Genomic DNA, 20,187 nt, shown 5'->3' with positions numbered 1-20,187 from the left:
GACCAAATCATCTTGGTATTAATTTTGCTAATATTGGAAGTACTAGGAGAAATTATAGTTCCTCACCACCAGACCCAAGAACAGGGCTAAGTCCAGACTATGGTGAATTAACAGGTGAGCGAACACTGCATTTTTGAGTACTGTTTGATTCGGGTATAGAAGCAAAATGGGTTGAAATTGAACATTTCAATTTGGAGCACGTGCTAAGCTACCCCTTCCTTCAAAAACTTTCCAAATAACATTTCTGCAAAAGACACTTAAGGCAAACAACTTAGGATAAGGTCAACGTTTTAAAAGTCAGTTGAAATTTCCTTTTAATTAAAGACCCAAGGGACAAGAAGCTCCTTTGTTACAGTACATAACATATGGCTCTTAAGATATCAAGGAGTCAACTGTTGATACCAGCGCTGACCTGTTACTGGCAGGTGAACAGTGAGGCAGTATTTCCTTTACTGGCATTGAGATTGTAATACATTTGTACATGCAGTAAGTTCTTTGGTAGACTTAATCTTTCAGTGGAATTACAGAATTTGCAAAGTAAAGTAGTAAAATATTTCACGTAGAATTTGAGCATCGCTATTTATACAAACTTCAGGAAAAAAGTCAATCCTAGTAAACTTTTTAAAATATTGCCTCAAAACTTACCAATTCTGTGTTCAGACAGACACACACACAAAAACGTAAATGCAATAAAGTAAGGTAGTAATGAATTTGTAAAATATGTTTCATTATGTTTCTAGTAACTGGGCAAATGGAAACTAATCTGAAGGGTGTAGAATTCTTTGAAATCCTGGACGGCTACCACTTCCTCCTCTCAATCCCGCCCCCCACCCCCAAGCACATCTCAAAGGCATCCGTTTGGAACAGCTATCTACTACATCTTAAATACATATGCCGGTAATGACAGCAATAATTTTCAACTACTACTATGCCATAATATCCTCAAGACCTTGCCATATCATACATGGAGAGTGTGGGTGCAGAAAGGTGATCAAAGTAAATGACTTTACTACAGAGGAGAAAAACCCACGACGGGGAAGGGAGTATCGAGTGATGCTGAGCTTTCATGCCATCGAGGCTCAGTGTATAAAATGCCGCGGACTGCAGTGTCGGTGCGCTGAGATAACGGGGATGCTCCTAACCTTTGTGCAGCGACAGGAATGTTTCTGAAGTAGTCTGTATTTTGATTTTAAAATCAGAAACTTGTTCCCACTGTGGATCTGGTATTGAAGCATCTTAATATTCTTTGGGTGACTTAGAAGATTAGTGTCATAATTGTGTCATTACACATGGGGTTATTTCACATACACCACCTGCACTGCCACAGTTCTAAACCCAACCTGGAGAGATTTAAAATAAATAAAGCAACTGCATTTCTCCCATGGGTGGGTTCTAACTTCCGAAGACTGTATACTCCTAAAGCTGCCATTGTAATCCAGAGTTCATGGCAATGACGGCCCCCCCTCAAACAGTCCCTTCACACAACAGTTTGGACAGGAGTGACACACTGTGCAGGGGAACTGGCTCTCTCAGAGGATGAGGTGGATCTGTTGGAAATTTCTCTCTGTAGTTCCTCTACTTTCTTCTGAAGCTCTGCCCGTTTAGCAAGAAGTTCTTTATATCTGTTGTGAATGGGTTCCTATAAGAGCAAAACACCATAATGTCATTCAAAGAGGCAATCCTAAACAAACCCAAAGTGAAATTGTTCTGGAATATAGTTCTTTTCCTAAGTGCTGCAATGTGCATTTTCTCAGCTATGGGGACCAGGCTGACCTTTCCAGCACATCAGTGAGAATTAACCGGACTCTACTGACAACACTGCTCTTTCAATGGCTTTCCCAGTGCCCCCAAGTATTTCCACAAGTATACCCTGCAGCTGGTAATTAAACAAATACAACAAACAACCAAGGAACCAGACAATCTAAAAGCCAAAACTCAAAAGATTTCCTATCACTTAGTTGCAGGTTTTTAGTCTTTTAAACAGTTCTAAGTAGTATATATTCCATAACATATTTCAAAATGGACCAGAACCGGTCAGGGTTTTAATTTTCTTTAAGCTATTTCCTCAAACCTATTAAAATGACCTACAGAAGTTATCCAATGCACCACACTCATTTTCCCGAGGGGGGAAGAAAAGACAAGTGATTCACCCAAGACCATACAAGCAAAATCAGGGCAAGAACCAAGTATATTGATTACCCCAATGTAGTGCTTTTTCTACTATACAATTGTAACTATTAACAGGGAAAAAGGAAAGTTTTAAATATACCTCATTTTTCTAGCTGCTTTAAAGGTGATGAACCTAACTATACAACCGCATGGATGAAAACTCCCACTGTACACTGGAGAGCATATATACCTGTGGTTTCATCCGTGGGTTCCACCTGACGTAATAACCCACCCAGAGCTCTAGGTGGCGCATGCTGGCTACCGGATAAAGGACATGATTGGCGTAGCTCCCATAGAGAGGATTAGTGAAGTCTTCCAGCTGGCTATTTATGTAAGACCACAGTGACACAGTCCTTTTAGGGAGATTCTGTAAGAAGGAAACATAGGTATTTTTGATTAAAATCTCCTTGGAGAGGATATGGACACTTCAGTAATAGCCCCACTTTCATTAAAATCAGAGAGTACTGCAAAACATCACAATTCATTAAAAAGTTAAATGAGTTCCCATACTAGCAATTCCACCCAGGTATATATACCAAGAGAACAGAAACATATGCATACAAAAACCTGTACACAGATGTTCAAATCAGCATTACTCATAAGAGCAAAAGGAGGAAACAACCCAAAAGTCCATCAACTGATAAAATGGATAAAATGTAGTATATTTGTATGATGGAATAATATTTCACCATGAAAAGGAATAAGGTATTGATGCATACTACAACTGAACTTGGAAACATGCTAAGTGAAAGAAGCCAGACACAAGAGCCTCATCTTGAATGATTCCATTTATAGGATGTATCCAGGAGGGGCAAATCTGGAGAGTAGTGATGGCCAAGGGACCAGGAGAGGAGACTAGGGGAAAACTGCAAACAGGGACACAGTTACTTCTCAATGTTAATAGTGGTGATAGTTGTACAACTCTAGATAAACTGAAAACTACTAAAGTATACACTTTTCATTTTATGGACTGCAAACTATAGCTCAGCAAAAAAGATTCTTTTCTTAAAATCAGGATATACTTAAATCCTATTCAAGACTCTCAAAAGATGGGAAAAAAAAGTATCTTTGGAACTTGGCTATTTTTAGTTATCTAACATTCTGTAGGTTCTTAAGCACTTCCTCTGCATAGGAATACTGACTGTGGGCTGGCCACGGAAGATACGGTGTATTCAAAATTTCCTGGGGTGGCTCAGTCGGTTAAGCGTCTGCCTTTGGCTCAGGTCATGATCTTGGGATCTGGGATGGAGCCCCACATAGTCAGCTTCTCCCTCTCCCTCTGCTGCTCCCCACCCCTCGTGTGTGCTCTTTCTCAAATAAATAAAAATCTTTAAAAAATTTTTTAATATCTGCCTTCAAGGAACTTACCATCTGCTACATGGCAGTTACTGTAGTGTTTTGTAGTTTATTTTATTTACACAATAGTAAGTACTATTTTCCCCAATTTCCCAAAGCAGAAATGAACTTGCCCAAGGTTACACAAGAAGGGGTAGATACAAGAGTTCAACCCAGGCAGCCTGGCTGCAGAGCAAGCTCCCTGCCATGATGCTTTATAGAACAGCATGAGTAAACTAGTTTGTAACCACATGTTTAGAATGAAAATTGATGAAGAGGGAGGCACCAAATCACAAGGATTTGGAATTTCATACATAGGACAGATATATTTTGAGGTCAGAAGTAAAAATTGAAACATCATCCTTACACAGGTTCTTCTAAATAATACCAACCACTTACCAGTGATGATCTGGTGACGCAGGGAAACGGTAACTTTCTACACAGCATCTCTTCAATGTCTAGATGTTTCACAGTATTATTTTACAATTTCAAAAAAAACCCTAAAATGGCTATGTATGCACAATGTATTTGGGGATCTATTCATTCATATGTATATTTTTTGCTAATTAGATTTTTCTGCACTTGCTTTGAAGGATTTCCATCCTGCAAGGACTGGTGCTCCTATGATTACACAGACTTCAGTTCTCTTTAGCAGACACTACTTTTCACCCATAAACGCACCTGACCTTCCACTAGCTGGTACCTTCAGCCTTCCAACAGAGGTACTGGAGAACAAATCAGGCTCAGATATATGGAAAGAAGTCATCGTTTTACAGTACATGAGAATAAAACATGACCAAAGAAATCATCCAAGAGGACTGTTAGGTTGAAATCTATCAAAGATAGATGTTCTTCGTAGAGAACATCACACGTACTGGGAGGAGAGGAGGGGAGGGTCACGGCTCATATTTTACCTCTTTTCCTCTCTGATGTTCACTGTTACAGAGGAATGTTCCAAATAAACAGCTATATAGATGGTCCAAAATGGTTATGAGAAAATATTCATTGAATTCAAATGCTGTAGGAAACTGCAAATTGAATATCACAAACACAAAATCATTAGGACATTTTTTTAAGCATATTCATCCCCATATATGGGTAGATTCTTTATAATACTTCTTAAAATGAGGTTAAATAATATTCAAAACTATGTATTTCTAAGCCATTATGGCATTATCTGCTTCGTTTTCTGTTGAAAAATCACTCTACCACTTTTCTGAGATTTCTCCCCAAACCTTTTCTTGAACAGCAAGAGTTTGAATGGTGCGATCTTGGTGTTTCTGTATCTCCTGTATCTGTTAATCCTAAACTTGGAGAGGGATGAATTTTGACTTCGGCAATTCTAGCAACTCGCAGCCTTTCTTTGCCAAAAACGACCAAAGACAACATAGTAAGATTTTCTTTAAAATTTCAGCAACATAGTTTTGGTTTCAGGAATTACACAAAAAATATCACCGTCTCTAGAAAATGTCAGCAACACACAAAAAGATCCAAGGCAAATGTGCAGATCACTTAAGAGCCAACCTAGTCAAACCTGAGTATCCTGTAATCCAGTACTTCGGCAGCCTCTTTCTAACAGAAAATTCACTTTCTCTTTAACCTAGGACAAAAGCTGGACTAGATATCTTAATATTACATAAACAACCATTTTTGGGGATTTATCAAGGATGGATGACAGATCCCAGGAAGGGAAAGAGTTAGTATAACCCATCCTCATCCATCTAATACTTCAAAACTTTCAAAGAGTCTCCATGAAAATTGTACCAATTCTAGGACTGTGAAAAAGAAATTCTGTGAATATTTGGACTGCAGATTTGGGGAATAAATATTGGTTCCAAGTTTTTCTTAGAATGATCCCTATGCAGTAGTGCAAGAAAACAGCCTGAACTGCATGCAAAAGGGACAGGGGTGAAACCACCTTTGCCTCGACATTTCCTAAATGTATAAGCAGGGTATTATGGTAAATTTCTTGAACACTGAAGGCTAACCCGCCCTGTCGTGAATGATAATTTTTATGGCTGTGAAGATGAACCAGGTGATTGGAGCAAATGCCAACAAAAGGCCAATTACCTGTAAGAAACTTGGTCAAATCCCACTCATTCACTTACAAAATAAATCCCATCCCCTGGACTGTTACACACTCTACAGCCTTATTAGCCAGCTATGAACGCGCACTCACTCATTAAAGAGCCATCCAACGGAGCTAAGCCTGTGGTCAGTTTTTCATCTTCTTGGCAAAAACACGTGCTCAGTCATGAGAAGAGCGCTTCAGCCACGGACAGGTCCTCCGCACAAAACGGTGGCAGAGCAGGAACTGCTGTGAGCAGAGGAGGAGTATTTTCTCCTCCTCAGGGTTTACAATCTGAAGGGCCCTTCACCAACTGCTTCCTGACCCAGGAGTGAGGGGCTGAGGGTGGGGGGACAGGTACAATCTAGCTAATTACCACATAGTCAGTGTCATTTTGACAGATGTGCTTACTTAAGTCTCTGCACAAAAGTTCAATTATTTATAAAACTGGTGATTGCCAATAAACAGGTCTAACATGTTCTATGCTCCAGAATATCATACAGAAAAAGAGAACTAGATGTCTAAAAGACTCATCACTATAGGACATATTTTCAGTTCTACTGGAGAAATGTAAGATCAAACTGATTTTCTATGCAGTAACTTAAGCTCAAAATTAGAGTGAAGCTGCTTTTAGATCAACAGTGTGTAATAAGTGAACACAATTACCGAGGAAGATACTTATCGCGTACTCTTCTATGCAAACTATTGGCAAATGTGATTTTATTTCTAACAAACATCCCAGAACAAATACAGTCACACATGTTGCCCCTTCAAGGTAATTCCTCTGGGAGAGCAGTACACTCAGCCATCAATGGTGCCATGGTTTCAAACAGCTTTTCGAGCCTTTTTATAGGACATATTTAATTTTTGCCAAGATTCAAACGTTATTTAAAAATCAAATACGGTAATGGTCAATAGTGGCTCTTCTTGTTTTGGGTCAAACACCCAAAAAAGGGCTGGCAAGGGTTTGTAGAGCTGCTATACCAACTCAAGAGCAATTCCAAAGGAAAAATTCAAACCTAGTCCAAGAAGTAGTAAACACCATTAAACTATGCCGTTAGTGCCCCCCAACACCCCGAGGGCCTGTTCTAGAACAAAACTTGAGCTGCCATACACACCTGCAGCATGTACGTTAGAATACCAGCCTCATCGCACCGCAGTCGTATCCACTACAACACTTCATGTAACCCAGCAGCTTTCAAATAATCCATCCAAATCGATATACTTACAGGGGAAATGCTTATATAATCGGTGTGTTTCACCTGAAGATCACCATTTGTTTCTTTTAATGAAATAACAGCACTTTCTTGAAGCTAAAGTGCAATCCTAAAGCAAAGCAGAGTCAGCAACTGCCCTAGTTTATATTCATGTCGTGGTCTCACTAAAAACAAACCAGACTTCCAGTTGTCTGAGGTCTAATAAACCCTCGGTAAATAATTAGCTGACATAGCAGAGTGAGCCGTTGCCAAGGTCTGAGATGAATTTTCTTGAGTTAAATATTTTTAAGACACCAACCCCTTGCCTCACTAGTGAACTGATCCTGTAATAAACCAGGTGTTTTCCAATCTCCTCTGATATCTTTCCAAAGGACTAAATCCATTACCATTAATATTTCAAATCAATTTGTTAGAAAGTTAATAGAAGGTCTAAAAAACAATCTCTCCATACCTAAGAACAAAAAGAACTGAATTTATTACATACTTACCTACCCATAATTCCCACATAAACACATTTTTCCATTAAAATTACCTAAAATAGGATTTCATTTTGCTTGAGTTACCTAGCCTATTGCTTCATTTCTTTACCTCCACCTTTCTTAGCAATGTGTAGATGAGCTTCCGGGTAAATATATTGCCATTATTTAACTACTTGTTCAAAAGGAAGGAGGAAACCTCTTGGGTTATTATTAATGCCACTGGTTGAAATGCTAATGGATCAAACCGTCAAGTGTTTAATACGATCTCCAAATAATATCCTTTAACTTAGTTCATAATGTAACAACAAGTAATAGTTCTATTACTGAGAAATCTTCCAAGAATTTCCATTTTACATGAAATGTAGGATAATCACTGACCAAACCTCCCAACTCCAGATGGCTTAAAAGAAAGACTAAGAATGACTATCCCAGGTAAGTTACCTGTCTTGTCATTTGCCAGACACAGTCAATAAACTGAAGAAACACAGGCGATCTGTCCGCATCTGCATGGTTCTTATCTCCATGGCCGAGCCTCTGAAGCAGAAAGGGTGAGATACTACATGAGCTTTGTGGGGTTTTTCATTTTCATGGAAATAATTTTATTTTGCAATAAAAGTAATATCTTCCAATATTTTTTAAAGTTCAAAAGTCTTTAAAAGAGCACAGCAAGGGGGCACCTGGGTGGCTCAGTCAGGTTAGGTGTCTGCCTTTGGCTCAGGCCATGATCCGGGGGTCCTGGGATCGAGCCCCGCATTGAGCTCCCTGCTCAGCCGGGAGCCTGCTTTGCCCTCTGCCCCTCTCTCTCCCCCGCTGGTGCTCTCTCTCTCTCTTATTTTACTAAATAAAATCTTTAAAAAATGAATTAAAAAAAAATAAAAGCACAGCAAGGAAAATAGAAATCACTCTCAGTCTTACCAGAAGTCTCTATTACCATTTTGATGTACAAATGGCCACATGATTTTCTGACATAAGATGCTGGTAATAGGAAATTACAACTTTGTTTAATAAGTGGAACCCAGATCTTAAAAGGTTGATAACGGAAGACAGGAGCAGTCAGACCTCAGAACCCACATTTTTTGTCCCAGAGATTTAACATTCCCTAAATATTAACAGCTACTTGTCCAACAGCCTCAGGGAACACCCGTCTCCTTGAACCACTTGGCCAGTGTGTGCAGGCACCTGTCCTATCTCAGCTCATCTGTCTTTATCAAGAAGAATCACATCAGCACAAACTCTTGAAAACCTTTAAAGAATGCTTGACATCTGCCTTCCAAGCATGTACTCACGTCCTTTCTCAGTTTTTTCTCTTCCAAGGACCTTTGCCCCAGATGACTGAAACAGACCCTCCACACTCCAAATCAGTGATTCTAAAAGTCTGGTCCATAGATTTCCAGGGACCGGGGGGGGGGGGGGTCTGTGACATCAAAACTATTTTCATAATAATACTAAGACATTATTTGCCTTTTTCAGTGCACTGACATTTACACTGATGGTGCAAAAGTGACAAAGGATAAAACTCTGGGTTCCTTAGGAGAAATCAAGCAAGGCACTCGAATCAAGTTGCACGAGTCGTGTCATATTCTGCCTTGCCACACACTTGCAGTTAAATGAAGGGGGGGGCAGTTTCCTTGATGAAGCAGTAAAAATTAATCCTGTTATATATCTCCCCTTAACAACAGCCTGTGTAACAAAATGGGAAATACACATAATGTTCTTCTGCTGCAAACGTAAGTTGATGGTACAAAACACCACTTTTTCACGGAACATCATTTTGACTTTGACTTGAAAGAACAATTGATATATGAACTATGATTATTAAGACCTGAAAGTCTTGCAGGCATTTTTTTTTAATGTACAAAGAGAATGTGTCATTTCAAGGAAAACAATGATAAAACTCAAGCTTTGAGTGCACATTAGATTTTTGGAAAACTACCTGCCACAATAAGCTTGATAACAGACTTTTCTGATCAAATCTTTGGTGATACTAACCAATGAGGTATTACGATGGTATATAATGAAAAGCATTAACATTGGAAGAGGTATGTAAGTCAGTAAGCCAGTATCTTCCAAATAACCAATACCTGATCTTGTAGAATCATGCATGGGTAAAAGTTCTATTCAAAGTGCAAGACAGACCAATGGAATTTAATGGAACGATGAAAAACTCATTGATCTAGTTTTGGATCCACATTATAAGTAACCTCGAAGAAATCAGCATTTGTTAAATTTTGGCACAGTATGAAAGAATATCCACAATTCCCTGAAAAAGCTATTAAGACACTCTGATTTTCAACCTGCATATCTGTGTCTGGTCAGATTTTCCTCATTTACTTCAAGCAACAGCAAACATTGCAATAAACTGAATGCAGAAGTAGTTGTGAAATTCGGCTATCTTCTAATAAGCCAGACATGAAAGGAATTTGCAAAAAATGTAAAACAATTCCACCCTTCACATTAAACTTTTTTTGTTGCTGTTCTGGAAAATAGAGTCAGTTTTCTATAAAATGTTATTTAGGTTTATATATAGTAGTACTACGGCCTGAAGTTTGTGTCCCCTAATGGCAGGAGTCATCGTCTGGGAGCTGCTAGTCATGAGAGCAGAACACCAATAAAGGGGATTTGTGCTCTTATCAAAAGACCCCACAGAGCTCCCTAGTTCTCTTCACCATGTGAGGACACACCAAGAGGCTGACAATCTACAACCCACAATCTAGGGCCTTCCACAGAACCTGACTGTACTGACACCCTGACCTTGGATTTCCAGCCTTCAGAACTGTGAGAAAAAAAAATTCTGCTGAAATTTTACAAGCCACCCAGTGTGTGGTATTATGTTACAGCAACTCAAACAGACTAAGACAGATTTATTATTTAATTAATATTTAAACATTTGTTAAAATCTAATTTCTAATATGGTAATATTGGTAGATATAAACCATACAAACAAAGTTCTTTGGGGTCATCGATAATTGTTAAGAATGGAAAGAGACCCTGACATCAAAACGTTGGAGACCCACTACCTTACATTCACCAGGTGGACGTACCCTCTTGACCAACTGTCCTTTAACTGTCAAATTCTGCTCTCAGATAGATTAAGGGGAAACAATGGAGTAGGGAACCAGAGTTAGCAATCTAGGAATCCACAGCAACTTCCAACGGTCTTAAATGTTTACTATTTTGGTCCCATTTATATGAACACGGGCAGCTCTGGATGACTAACACTTCATTTTTTGAAGTAAGAGAGTTTGTTGTAATGCTTATTTCATGGTAAGTATATTTTAGAGAGAATAGAAAAATGTGGAGTATCTGAAAAGATACTCCAGATGCCCAATTTTATTTAACAGTTCAAGTTCAAAAGAGCAGACTACCTTTAAATGTCTGTTTCTTTCAAGTTAACAGCTGACTCTCGAACAATACGGGTTGCGCTGCATGAGTTCACTTCCATGTGGATTTTTTACAGAACTGTAAGTGAATTTTCTTCCTTCTGATTTTCTTAGTAACATGTCCTTTTGTCAGCTGACTTTATTATAAGAATACAGTATATTGTACATACAACATACAAAATATCTTATCGGTAAGGCTTTCGTCAACCATAGGCTATAAGGAGTTAAGTTCTGGGGAGGAGTCAACAGTTACATGTGGATTCTTGACTGCACCCCCAGCCCCCACACTGTACATTGTGCAAGGGTCATCTGTATTTATAAACACTGCTGATACTCCCTGGTAACTACAGAATAGTAGAGGTTAACATTCGAGACGGCATCTGGGTAAACATCTTTCAGAAACTCTTTCAGCTAATCTAGGAAAATGCTGCCAGGAACCATGCGTGCCCTCAGTGGCTTCAACGCCTCTGACAGTCTAACTCTCCCCCTTCATGATTCTCTAACCCCACCCTTCCCTCAACTCTACTCTTGCCACGCTCAATCCCATCTAGACTTTTGCTCACCCTGTTCCTCCTTTGGGGGAAAATATTCCTACTCCTCACGCTCTAAATTCTATGATTACAACTAACACAGAGGAGCAATACATAAAAACCAAGGCCTACATGGTTACTGTTCTCAAGTTTTCTGATTGCAAATTTAGCGTTCAGCAGAAACACAGCTAAAAACCACGTGAATGTTTAATTAAAAGGTGCATGAATCCAAAGTATGATGTATCAAAAAAGCAAAACTGAAAGCTTATTATCCTTTGAAAAGGACATAGTAACTCCATTCCTCTATTTTAGGAACTGTGATTAGTTTTGGATACCACACTTGACAAAAGACATGACCAAAGTCCAGAGGACAACTGGGGTAAAGAGGGGATTGAGAGGGGAAAACACTGAAGAAAATGAATGTTTAGCCAGAAGAACTGAAGTTTATGCAGGACATGGGTAGACAGCTACTGCGGCTGCTGGTTTCTGGAGGTGTAATGCAGAAATTAAACAATCATTTCATGGAGACACGGTAGAAGATATTCAACAATGACACCTGGACGCTGAGGTCCTGCCAACTCAGATTTGAGACAAACGACAATATCAACATAAATTTTGAGGCAAACAGAGGGCACGAAAATTTGTCATTTCCACAAAACTAACTGTAATACTCTCCATACGTATGCTCATTACAGTGTTAGTACTTTAAGAAGGATCTTCGAAAAGCTGTTTTATTCCCCACTCTGAGTTAAATTTTCCTTTTTTTCTCTGATATTTCTTTTGGTCCCAGCCTGAGGTCCCAGCCTGATTTTTCTTAAGACCCTGTTCCTGCGTGAGCACTGCTACTCTGAAGTATTCTTAAATTAAGAATAATAATTAAGCCATTCTTGGCTTCTTTTACATGAGATCAAAGTGCCCTGTAATTCCACCACCATTCCTGCTAATCTGCATTTGAAGGTAGAGACCCCCTGTGCACACGAGGGAACAGTATCTGATGTCTCCCCTGGCAGGGATCACAGAGGAGACCGAGCCAGACACGGGACCCGACAGCCCTGGCCAGACTGCAGCTATGAGAGACTATCCTAACGCTCTCCACAACTAACGAGAAAGTTCTCTCTAGAAGTTCACCCCTTTCGTATAAAGGGTTTTCGATGAGTATCTAATGAATAAAAGGCACTGTTTTCACACGCCTTATGTAGGATGCATGTGATACATCAAGTCAAGGTTCTTTACTCACAAGCTGAAATCGATGTCCAAAGCTTAGCCATTCTTTTTCCACAAGGACCTCAAAGCCTCGGATGCTCCGATAGTAGCCATCCAACATGAGCATGGCAAGGGAAGTGAGCTGAGCTGTGCGGTCCCAGCCATCGCTGCAGTGCACCACCACAGACGTCTTCCCGGACTCTACCTTGTCAGCGATCCGAAGAGCCCCCGCAAGAATCAGCTGCAAAACAGATTTTTAAATGACATTCTTAAAAAATTAAGTGCTTCCTTCTTCAAAATTAACTAATACAGTTTATTACGGATGACTGTCTGAATAACATGTGGAGAAAAACTATCAGTCCCTTCCTAATAATAAGAATTCTTGTAAGTGGCAGAAGGTCTATAATATTTTGCCTTTATAACTAGAAAAATCTCATACATACAAGCTCCTATTAATCTGTACAATGAATGAGCCAAATGAACGGTACCTATGGGTTCTGCACAAACCAACAGTATGAGTGAGAGAAAAGGATTAAGTTTTAAAGAGATCTGCTTCTAAGAATCTTCAAATATTCCAACATCGTCTATTTAAATAAAAAATAATATGCCAAATGAAGTCATACACATTACTTAAACAACACATTAAACAATCCCTACTTAATCAAATTAGAATAAATACGAAAGCAATAAAATTGGATCTCTCTTACTCTATAGCTTCTATAGCATTTATTTTACTGTTTTTATATGTGTCACACAGCTTACAGCAAGCACAGTATAAAACTTGAAGCTACTTTTCTGTATCAGTATGAATAAAAATTACTATGTCAACTGGTATTTAAAATAATTTCAGTTATTTTTTTTAAATACACAGATACTGCAAAATAATCATCTTTAGGAAGTTGATCTCGAGTTAAAACTAGACAGAATTAGATATAACCAAATAAGAAACACAAAAGTATAATATTCTTTAAAATGAGTAATATAGTCCCATTCTTCTCTGCAATGGCTAGACCATACATACTTAGAGAACAGTATGGGTCCACCAACATGGATCAGAATGAAAAACAGATTTACTAGACTTGGAGAATCTCATGATAACCTCCTTTTGATTGTAACTACAGGCATATTCTGGAAATGGGGTACTCTGAAGCAATGTCAATCTTGACTATGCATCAGAGTCAACTGTGAGCATTTTTTTAAGTGTCTGGGCCCCATTCCCCACTACTTCTAACTTACTATTTTAAATATCTCCCACTTGTAATTCAGTGGATATCGAGACTTATGAATCACTGACCCAAAGGACTGGAACAGCTGGAAAGTTAAGACTGACCAGGGAGTTTTCCAAAGTGGTCACCGTCCCACCTTCCTACCTTCCTACCTTCCTGCCTTCCTGCCTTCCTGCCTTCCTTCGCTTACAAAGTAAACATTTTGGAGACCCTTACCATGTGGCAGGCTCTGCTCTAGGTGCCAGAGATAGAGCAGTGAACCAAACAGACAAAGGGATGGTATATTCTACTCAGGTGAGGCCACCCGGATGCAAATAAATAAGAAACTACATACTATGCCAGAGGGCAGTGAGGGACAGCACCCTGCTGGTGGAGCTGTGACTTTGTAAGGTGTGGTTGGGAAAGGCCTTTCTGAGAAGGTGATACTTCAGCAGAGATCTGAAGAAGGTGAGTAGGTAAGTTTTGCTGGTGTGGGGACTGCGGGTGGAGAAGGCGGACCAGGCATAGCCGAATCGCTTACACCTCTAAGGAGGCTTGTTTCTGTTAGAGCAAGCTTTTTGGAGAGTCTGTTATCTGCGCTGGTGGAATGCCCTGCAATTTATGTTCGCTTCAAATCAAGTTTTTCTGTTTTCTATTTACACTTCACATGCTGCAACAGATGGGCCGGGAACATGCTCTCTGCCTGAGGAATGTGTGCACTCTGCCACATGCAAGCTCCTAGGCGTCCAGAAGATAAATAATAAAAATAATCTTTAATCCTCAATTAGATCAATTTGGCCTTCTCTTCAGTTCTGTCTGAATTTTAGAGATTCTAATGTGAGCACGTCTGCTCCTTACCATGAAAAATCTCATTTCCCTGTATTTCACAGTATTAATGTGTATGTGGCTATAGAAGTCTACAGCTCGGTACGCTGTGTTACTGAAATTCAGACCACATCTGAAAAAACTTATGTAACTGTACAAAGTGCAATCACATCTGGAGCTCCAAACAGGACAGTGACAGGCTGGGCACACAAGCGTCCACAGGGCAGTCTCCCCATCATTTAGCCTTCGTATGCTTCGTTCACTGCTTCGCCTCCCTTCTCCGACCAGAACGCACCCACTTCACTAGTCGTGTAACAGGGATTTAGAGGGTGCCCATTATCTACCCACACAGTGCTGCTCTAGCTCCGGAGGGGTCCAAAAACATTAACAAATTATCCAGTCCAGGTCTCCATGAATTAGGAATATATACCAGCTGACACAAAGTAATTAGATGAAGTGCAAGGTCGTACCTGATGAGCTGGAAAGAGAAAGTAAAGTGAAAAGTGCAGAGAAAATGAAAGTGGGTGCAATCCGGGAAGACGTCATGGACAAGAAGAAACCCAAACTAGGGTCTGAAGGACAGGTAGAATTCAGACAGGGCGGGGAAGAGAAGATTAGGACAGAACCAAATGCGCAGTATAGGAAAGTAATTCATTCAAGCAACACACCTTAGAAGAACTTACAATTTTCAAAGCAGTTACTAATTTTTCATTGTATAGAAAGAGACCTTCATCTGAATTTCAATTTGAAGAAAAGTGCCAAAATAGAGGGGCAGAGAAAGTCCTTGTCTAATATTCTGTAATAATATAAGGAAATAATAACATATACCTAACCTTAATATGTTCGAGCCAGTGAGTAGATTCCAAGTTAGACAACCAGTGAGTCTCCTCAATGTTAGGGTACACAATCTCCTTAAGTTTTCGTAATGATTCTCTCATAACGTGAATATTGTGGATATCCAGAAAAACTAGTTCTGCATTTTGATAGGCATCTTCACTCTCATAACCTCCACCCTTCGCCTGGGGAAAAAAGCACACACCACAGAAAATTATAAATGAACGTACACCCACTGTATGTAAACATATGTGGAAAAGTGCCATAAAATATCCAATAGTGTAAAACATGATACATATTTTTTTTTTTTTAAGATTTTCTTTATTTGAGAGAAAGAGAGAGCAACAGAGAGCATGTGCTGGGTGGGGGGACGGTAGGGACAGAGGGAGAGGGAGAAGCAGACTCCCTGAGCAGGGAGCCCGATGCGGGGCTCAATCCCAGGGCCCTGGGATGATGACCTGAGCGGAAGGCAGACATTTAACCAAATGAGCCACCCAAGCACCCCGATGATACATATTACTGAAGAATAGGAAAACTCCATTGGAAAATGTCAATAGCTCATGACTTCTTAACACAGCCACTCTCTATTATACATTCTTCTTTATAAAACAGGAATATACACTCTTACCCTGACTTCCTTATGTGACTGTTATTAAAAAAAAATGTGATACCATATATGAAGGTCCTTAAACATTTTAAAGCACTAAATTTTTCCTATCTATATTTCCAGTTCTACCCAAACATAATTTACTAGAGAAGACTGAAATCACCGGCTCTGTGTGCAGGCACGATGTCTATCTGGTTTCGTCCTGGCGCATGCTTCTTTACCACCTTCCTTCCTCTTCACCTCATTTTAATCTTAATATTTGCAAAATACTTTGCAATCATAATGACTTGCTTCTATTTTAACCACATAATTATTTCCAAATAAAAAGATGGAACAATTATAAAAGCACACAATACCATAGTATTTTACTATTCCTATCCTCAAATACTTAAATGTACTGTACGGTGGCTAACTTAACATAATAACAACAACAACAAATTTTTAAAAAAATCTACATCCACAGAACACAATGAAAAATACTTGCTGTCCAAAATAAGCTGTGGCTGAAAAAAACCTTTTTTTTTTTTGGACTGATTTTTTTAAATAAAATATTCTCCTACTTCCTACCTATCATGTATAAGATCAAACTTCTTAGAGAAATAATGGGAAAAAATTTAGAAAAATACTAGGATAGCCACTGTAGCTGTATAAAATTAAGTGATGATATGATTGACACCATGGAAAACTACAAAACCCACCAACTCCAAACCAACAACAAATTACCAAAAAGCAGAAAGTCTGTTTCTGACACTGACAGTCTGGGAAATAGTTTGGATTCGAGATAGGCACAGGTACAAAGTTAACAGTGTTTCAGTAGGTACCTGTTAACAAAGATTATTTGTGGAGCATGGGAACTGAACAGGTCAGGGGTAAGAGACACTGTCAATTCAAATTGGTTGCAACAAATTCTAGAAAGATGGCAGTGGAAACTACATAAAACCAGTCACAAAAACAAACAGAAAGAAAATACTCTGAAATCAGACAGTCGGAGAACTTTGTGAGTGTACTAAAAACACTAAAATATATACTTGAAAAGAGTGCATTTTTTGGCTTGTGTATTATATTTCAAAAAAATTGACATTTAAAAGAAAATAGAGCAACTAGGTAGTAAAACCAAAAACACACAAATCATTTAAAACAGAAATGGGGACAAAGCATTCTGTGAAACGCCAAAACCACCCACAGCCACAAGATCTGAATGCTGTCAGTGAATGTGTGGGAAGAAGCAGAGGAAGTAATGGATACAAAAGGACTGCAGAACAGGAGAACCACGAGAGAGCTTTATACGTTTTAGTGTTTGTTCTGCTTCCTGCGTTGGCCTTCATCTTCTGGAACTACAGGAAAGCCCAACGGGTCAATCTGAGAAGTGCCGCTGAAACCAGGAAGGGTTCTGTCCGTTCTAACAACCCATGAGTCTAACAGATCTACAGTAGATCTAAAGGGGCCAAAGCAGTCTAACCTTTATGAACTCTCCTAACAGACCAGCCAGGGATTGCTTCTGCTAAGCACATCATCAAAATTGAGCAGGACAGAGTCAACGGAGATGGAGGAAGAGAAGGTCCAGAGAAATAAGACAAAGGAAGAGAAGTTTCAGATAAGGGAATGGGGGGGATGGCGTTGAGTGGGGGAAACAGGATAGAGCCAGGAAATGCCAGAAAGTAAGACTTCATATTTTTTAATGCTACATGCAAACAATAAAAGAGACAGCTTGGTGAAATTAGCTCTTCTAACTTCTGGGGACACCTAACTCCTGAGCCATGCCTTCTAACTGAACCAACCATCCTGAAGGTTCAGGAAAACTAATTTCAACTAAAAATGAGTAATAGAGGGGCGCCTGGGTGGCACAGCGGTTAAGCGTCTGCCTTCGGCTCAGGGCGTGATTCCAACGTTATGGGATCGAGCCCCACATCAGGCTCCTCCGCTATGAGCCTGCTTCTTCCTCTCCCACTCCCCCTGCTTGTGTTCCCTCTCTCGCTGGCTGTCTCTCTCTCTGTCAAATAAATAAATAAAATCTTTAAAAAAAAAATGAGTAATAGAAAAGGATCAAGGTCAAGTCCCATAGGTGCCATCCTAAAAAGAGAATGAGCAGCGCTCATAACATATCCACTGAAAATGCCCCTCAACACCGAAATCTTTTTTCAAGCAAGCTAGAGACACACAAAAAAAATAATGCCAGGCATGAAAAACAAAATAAATTGGAATTAGAAAACAAAAATGAAGTGATAGAACTTGGGAACAAATTAGAAATAAAAGGAAAGAATCAGGAAGACTAAAGAAGAAGAAACACAAGAGTAATACAGCAGATATCAAGTTAAAAGAAACAGAGAAGGGAAATATTTAAAACCAAAATGAAATTAGAAAGACATAAGAAGAAGTCAAGAGAAAGTGACAAATGATGAAGAAAGGTGAAGAAGAGCCAACACAGCAGTCCTTTTTTTTAATCACAGAATTCTCATGCAATTTATTTTTTTAATAATAATATTTTTTATTATGTTAGTCACCATACAGTACATCCCTAGTTTTTGATGTAAAGTTCCATGATTCATTACCTGCGTATAACACCCAGTGCACCATGCAATATGTGCCCTCCTTACTACCCATCACCAGCCTATCCCACCCCCCCAAAGCCCTCAGTTTGTTCCCAACACAGCAGTCCTGAAGAAGAAAGTCAGAACAAGGAAACAGAATGCTAAGGACTATGATTAAAGAAAACTGCACAAAATTTTTTTAAATTGGAAATTACAAATTGAAACAGCACACATGCATACCTGAGAATACAGACCCAGCACACCCAGCATGAAGACATATTCGGGCAATAAGTGCACTTCAAAGGAAAAGAAAAAAGTCCTTTGAATATCCAAGTAAAAAGAGTGACTTAGAAGGTAAAGAAATTTAGTTTATCATTAGCCTTTGAAGCTTTATGCCAAAAGAAAATAAGCAACATATTTAAGAAACTCAGGAAAATCACATGTAAGCTAAGGGTTTTATGTCCAGCCAAACTGACTTTCAAACTTTAATAAAGGACACAAGCTCCTATTAGCACACAAACACTCAGAATATTGTTCCCATGAGCCCTTGCTGAAATATTTAGAGAACAACTTCAGACAATAGCAACAACAGCAATAATAATGTCTAGAAAGACATCCATATACGAATTGCTTGTGAGCACAAAATACGTAGCTACTTGTCGAAGTCAGAGGTAAAAGGGAGAGTGTGTGTTCAAAAGGGAGAATGCGTTAAAGCTGTATGTGCTGACAATGTTAATATAATACAATGTATTTTAAAAATGGAGGAGAATGGGGAGAGCAAATGAAAAACTTAACTTTCCAGTAAGTACTGGTGATGGCGGTATTATTATTGTTATTCTGAGACTGGTAGGATGAAGCACACAAGTAATTATGGAGCATACATATCACCCCCTGGGTCTTTGAGAACCGGGATTGCTGGTGTGGAAGAAAGGAGTACACAAGTAATTTAGAAGAAGCTATATAAAAACTGTTTAGCACCGAGTTTAAATTGAAAACACCAGTAGGAACTCCTGAGGTACTTTATCTTTAAAAATATGTAAATATTCCCTACTACTATTCACTGGAAAGACCTCGAAACAGTACAAATCCTGCAAAGATATCCTCAGCACCCCAGACAATGGTTTGCAACACCATTTGGTACTAATAGGAATGAGAATTTCTTGGAGAAATAGCTGTTTCAGGCATCTGGGTGGCTCAGTCGGCTAAGCGTTTGCCTTCAGTTCAGGTCATGATCCCAGGGTCCTGGGATAGAGTCCCACATTGGGCTCCTGGCTCAGTGGGGAGCCTGCTTCTCCCTCTCCCTCTGCCCCTCCCCCTGTTCATGCTCTCTCTCACTCTCTATCTCAAATAAATGAATTAAATAAATAAATAAATAAATAAATCTATCTATCTTAGGAAAAAAAAGAAGAAAAGAAATAGCTGTTTCAAGTCTGGAGCTAGGCAATGCACAAGACTTCCTGATGAGTCTGGGTATCTCCCTATACCAGATGGCGAAGATTATTATGGTTATGCCAAAAGAACTCAGGAGATAACTTGAAAAGCCTCCCTCTGACCAAAAATGAGAAATTTTACCTTCAAAAAAATATTATCTGTGATGGATTAGAAAATGTTGAATATGTTTAAATACACACATTCATAATGATACTTTAAAAAATTAGTCACCTTCATGGGATGACAGGAAGTAAGCTCATCACTGGAAAAATGGACCTAAATTGCTGGTTAACCAAAATATAGATAAAAGAAAATGTTTCTTTATAGAAAGAGTTCAACCAATAGCTGAAAGAGAAATCATGAAATTACAACACCA

The 20,187-nt window shown here is 39.1% G+C and overlaps 1 protein-coding gene across 2 annotated transcripts in view; it reads right to left on the bottom strand.

Moving 5' to 3' along the window:
* Positions 1-297: 297 nt before the first annotated feature.
* Positions 298-20,187, bottom strand: part of MTMR2 (myotubularin related protein 2) — a 118,824-nt gene continuing 98,934 nt past the window's right edge. For both annotated transcript variants that reach the window (XM_040630977.1, XM_040630978.1), the window contains 6 exons: positions 15,245-15,430; positions 12,416-12,622; positions 7,710-7,802; positions 4,419-4,532; positions 2,360-2,536; positions 298-1,639 (listed from right to left, as the gene is read on the bottom strand). In XM_040630977.1, the coding sequence (XP_040486911.1) occupies positions 1,478-1,639; positions 2,360-2,536; positions 4,419-4,532; positions 7,710-7,802; positions 12,416-12,622; positions 15,245-15,430 (939 nt within the window). In that variant the 3' untranslated portion in view covers positions 298-1,477. The remainder of the gene's footprint in view (positions 1,640-2,359; positions 2,537-4,418; positions 4,533-7,709; positions 7,803-12,415; positions 12,623-15,244; positions 15,431-20,187) is intronic.

This window comes from Ursus maritimus, unplaced genomic scaffold (genome assembly GCF_017311325.1).
Source record: "Ursus maritimus isolate PB19 unplaced genomic scaffold, ASM1731132v1 scaffold_16, whole genome shotgun sequence".
Taxonomy (NCBI): domain Eukaryota; kingdom Metazoa; phylum Chordata; class Mammalia; order Carnivora; family Ursidae; genus Ursus; species Ursus maritimus.
This window is presented reverse-complemented; position numbering and strand designations above follow the sequence as displayed.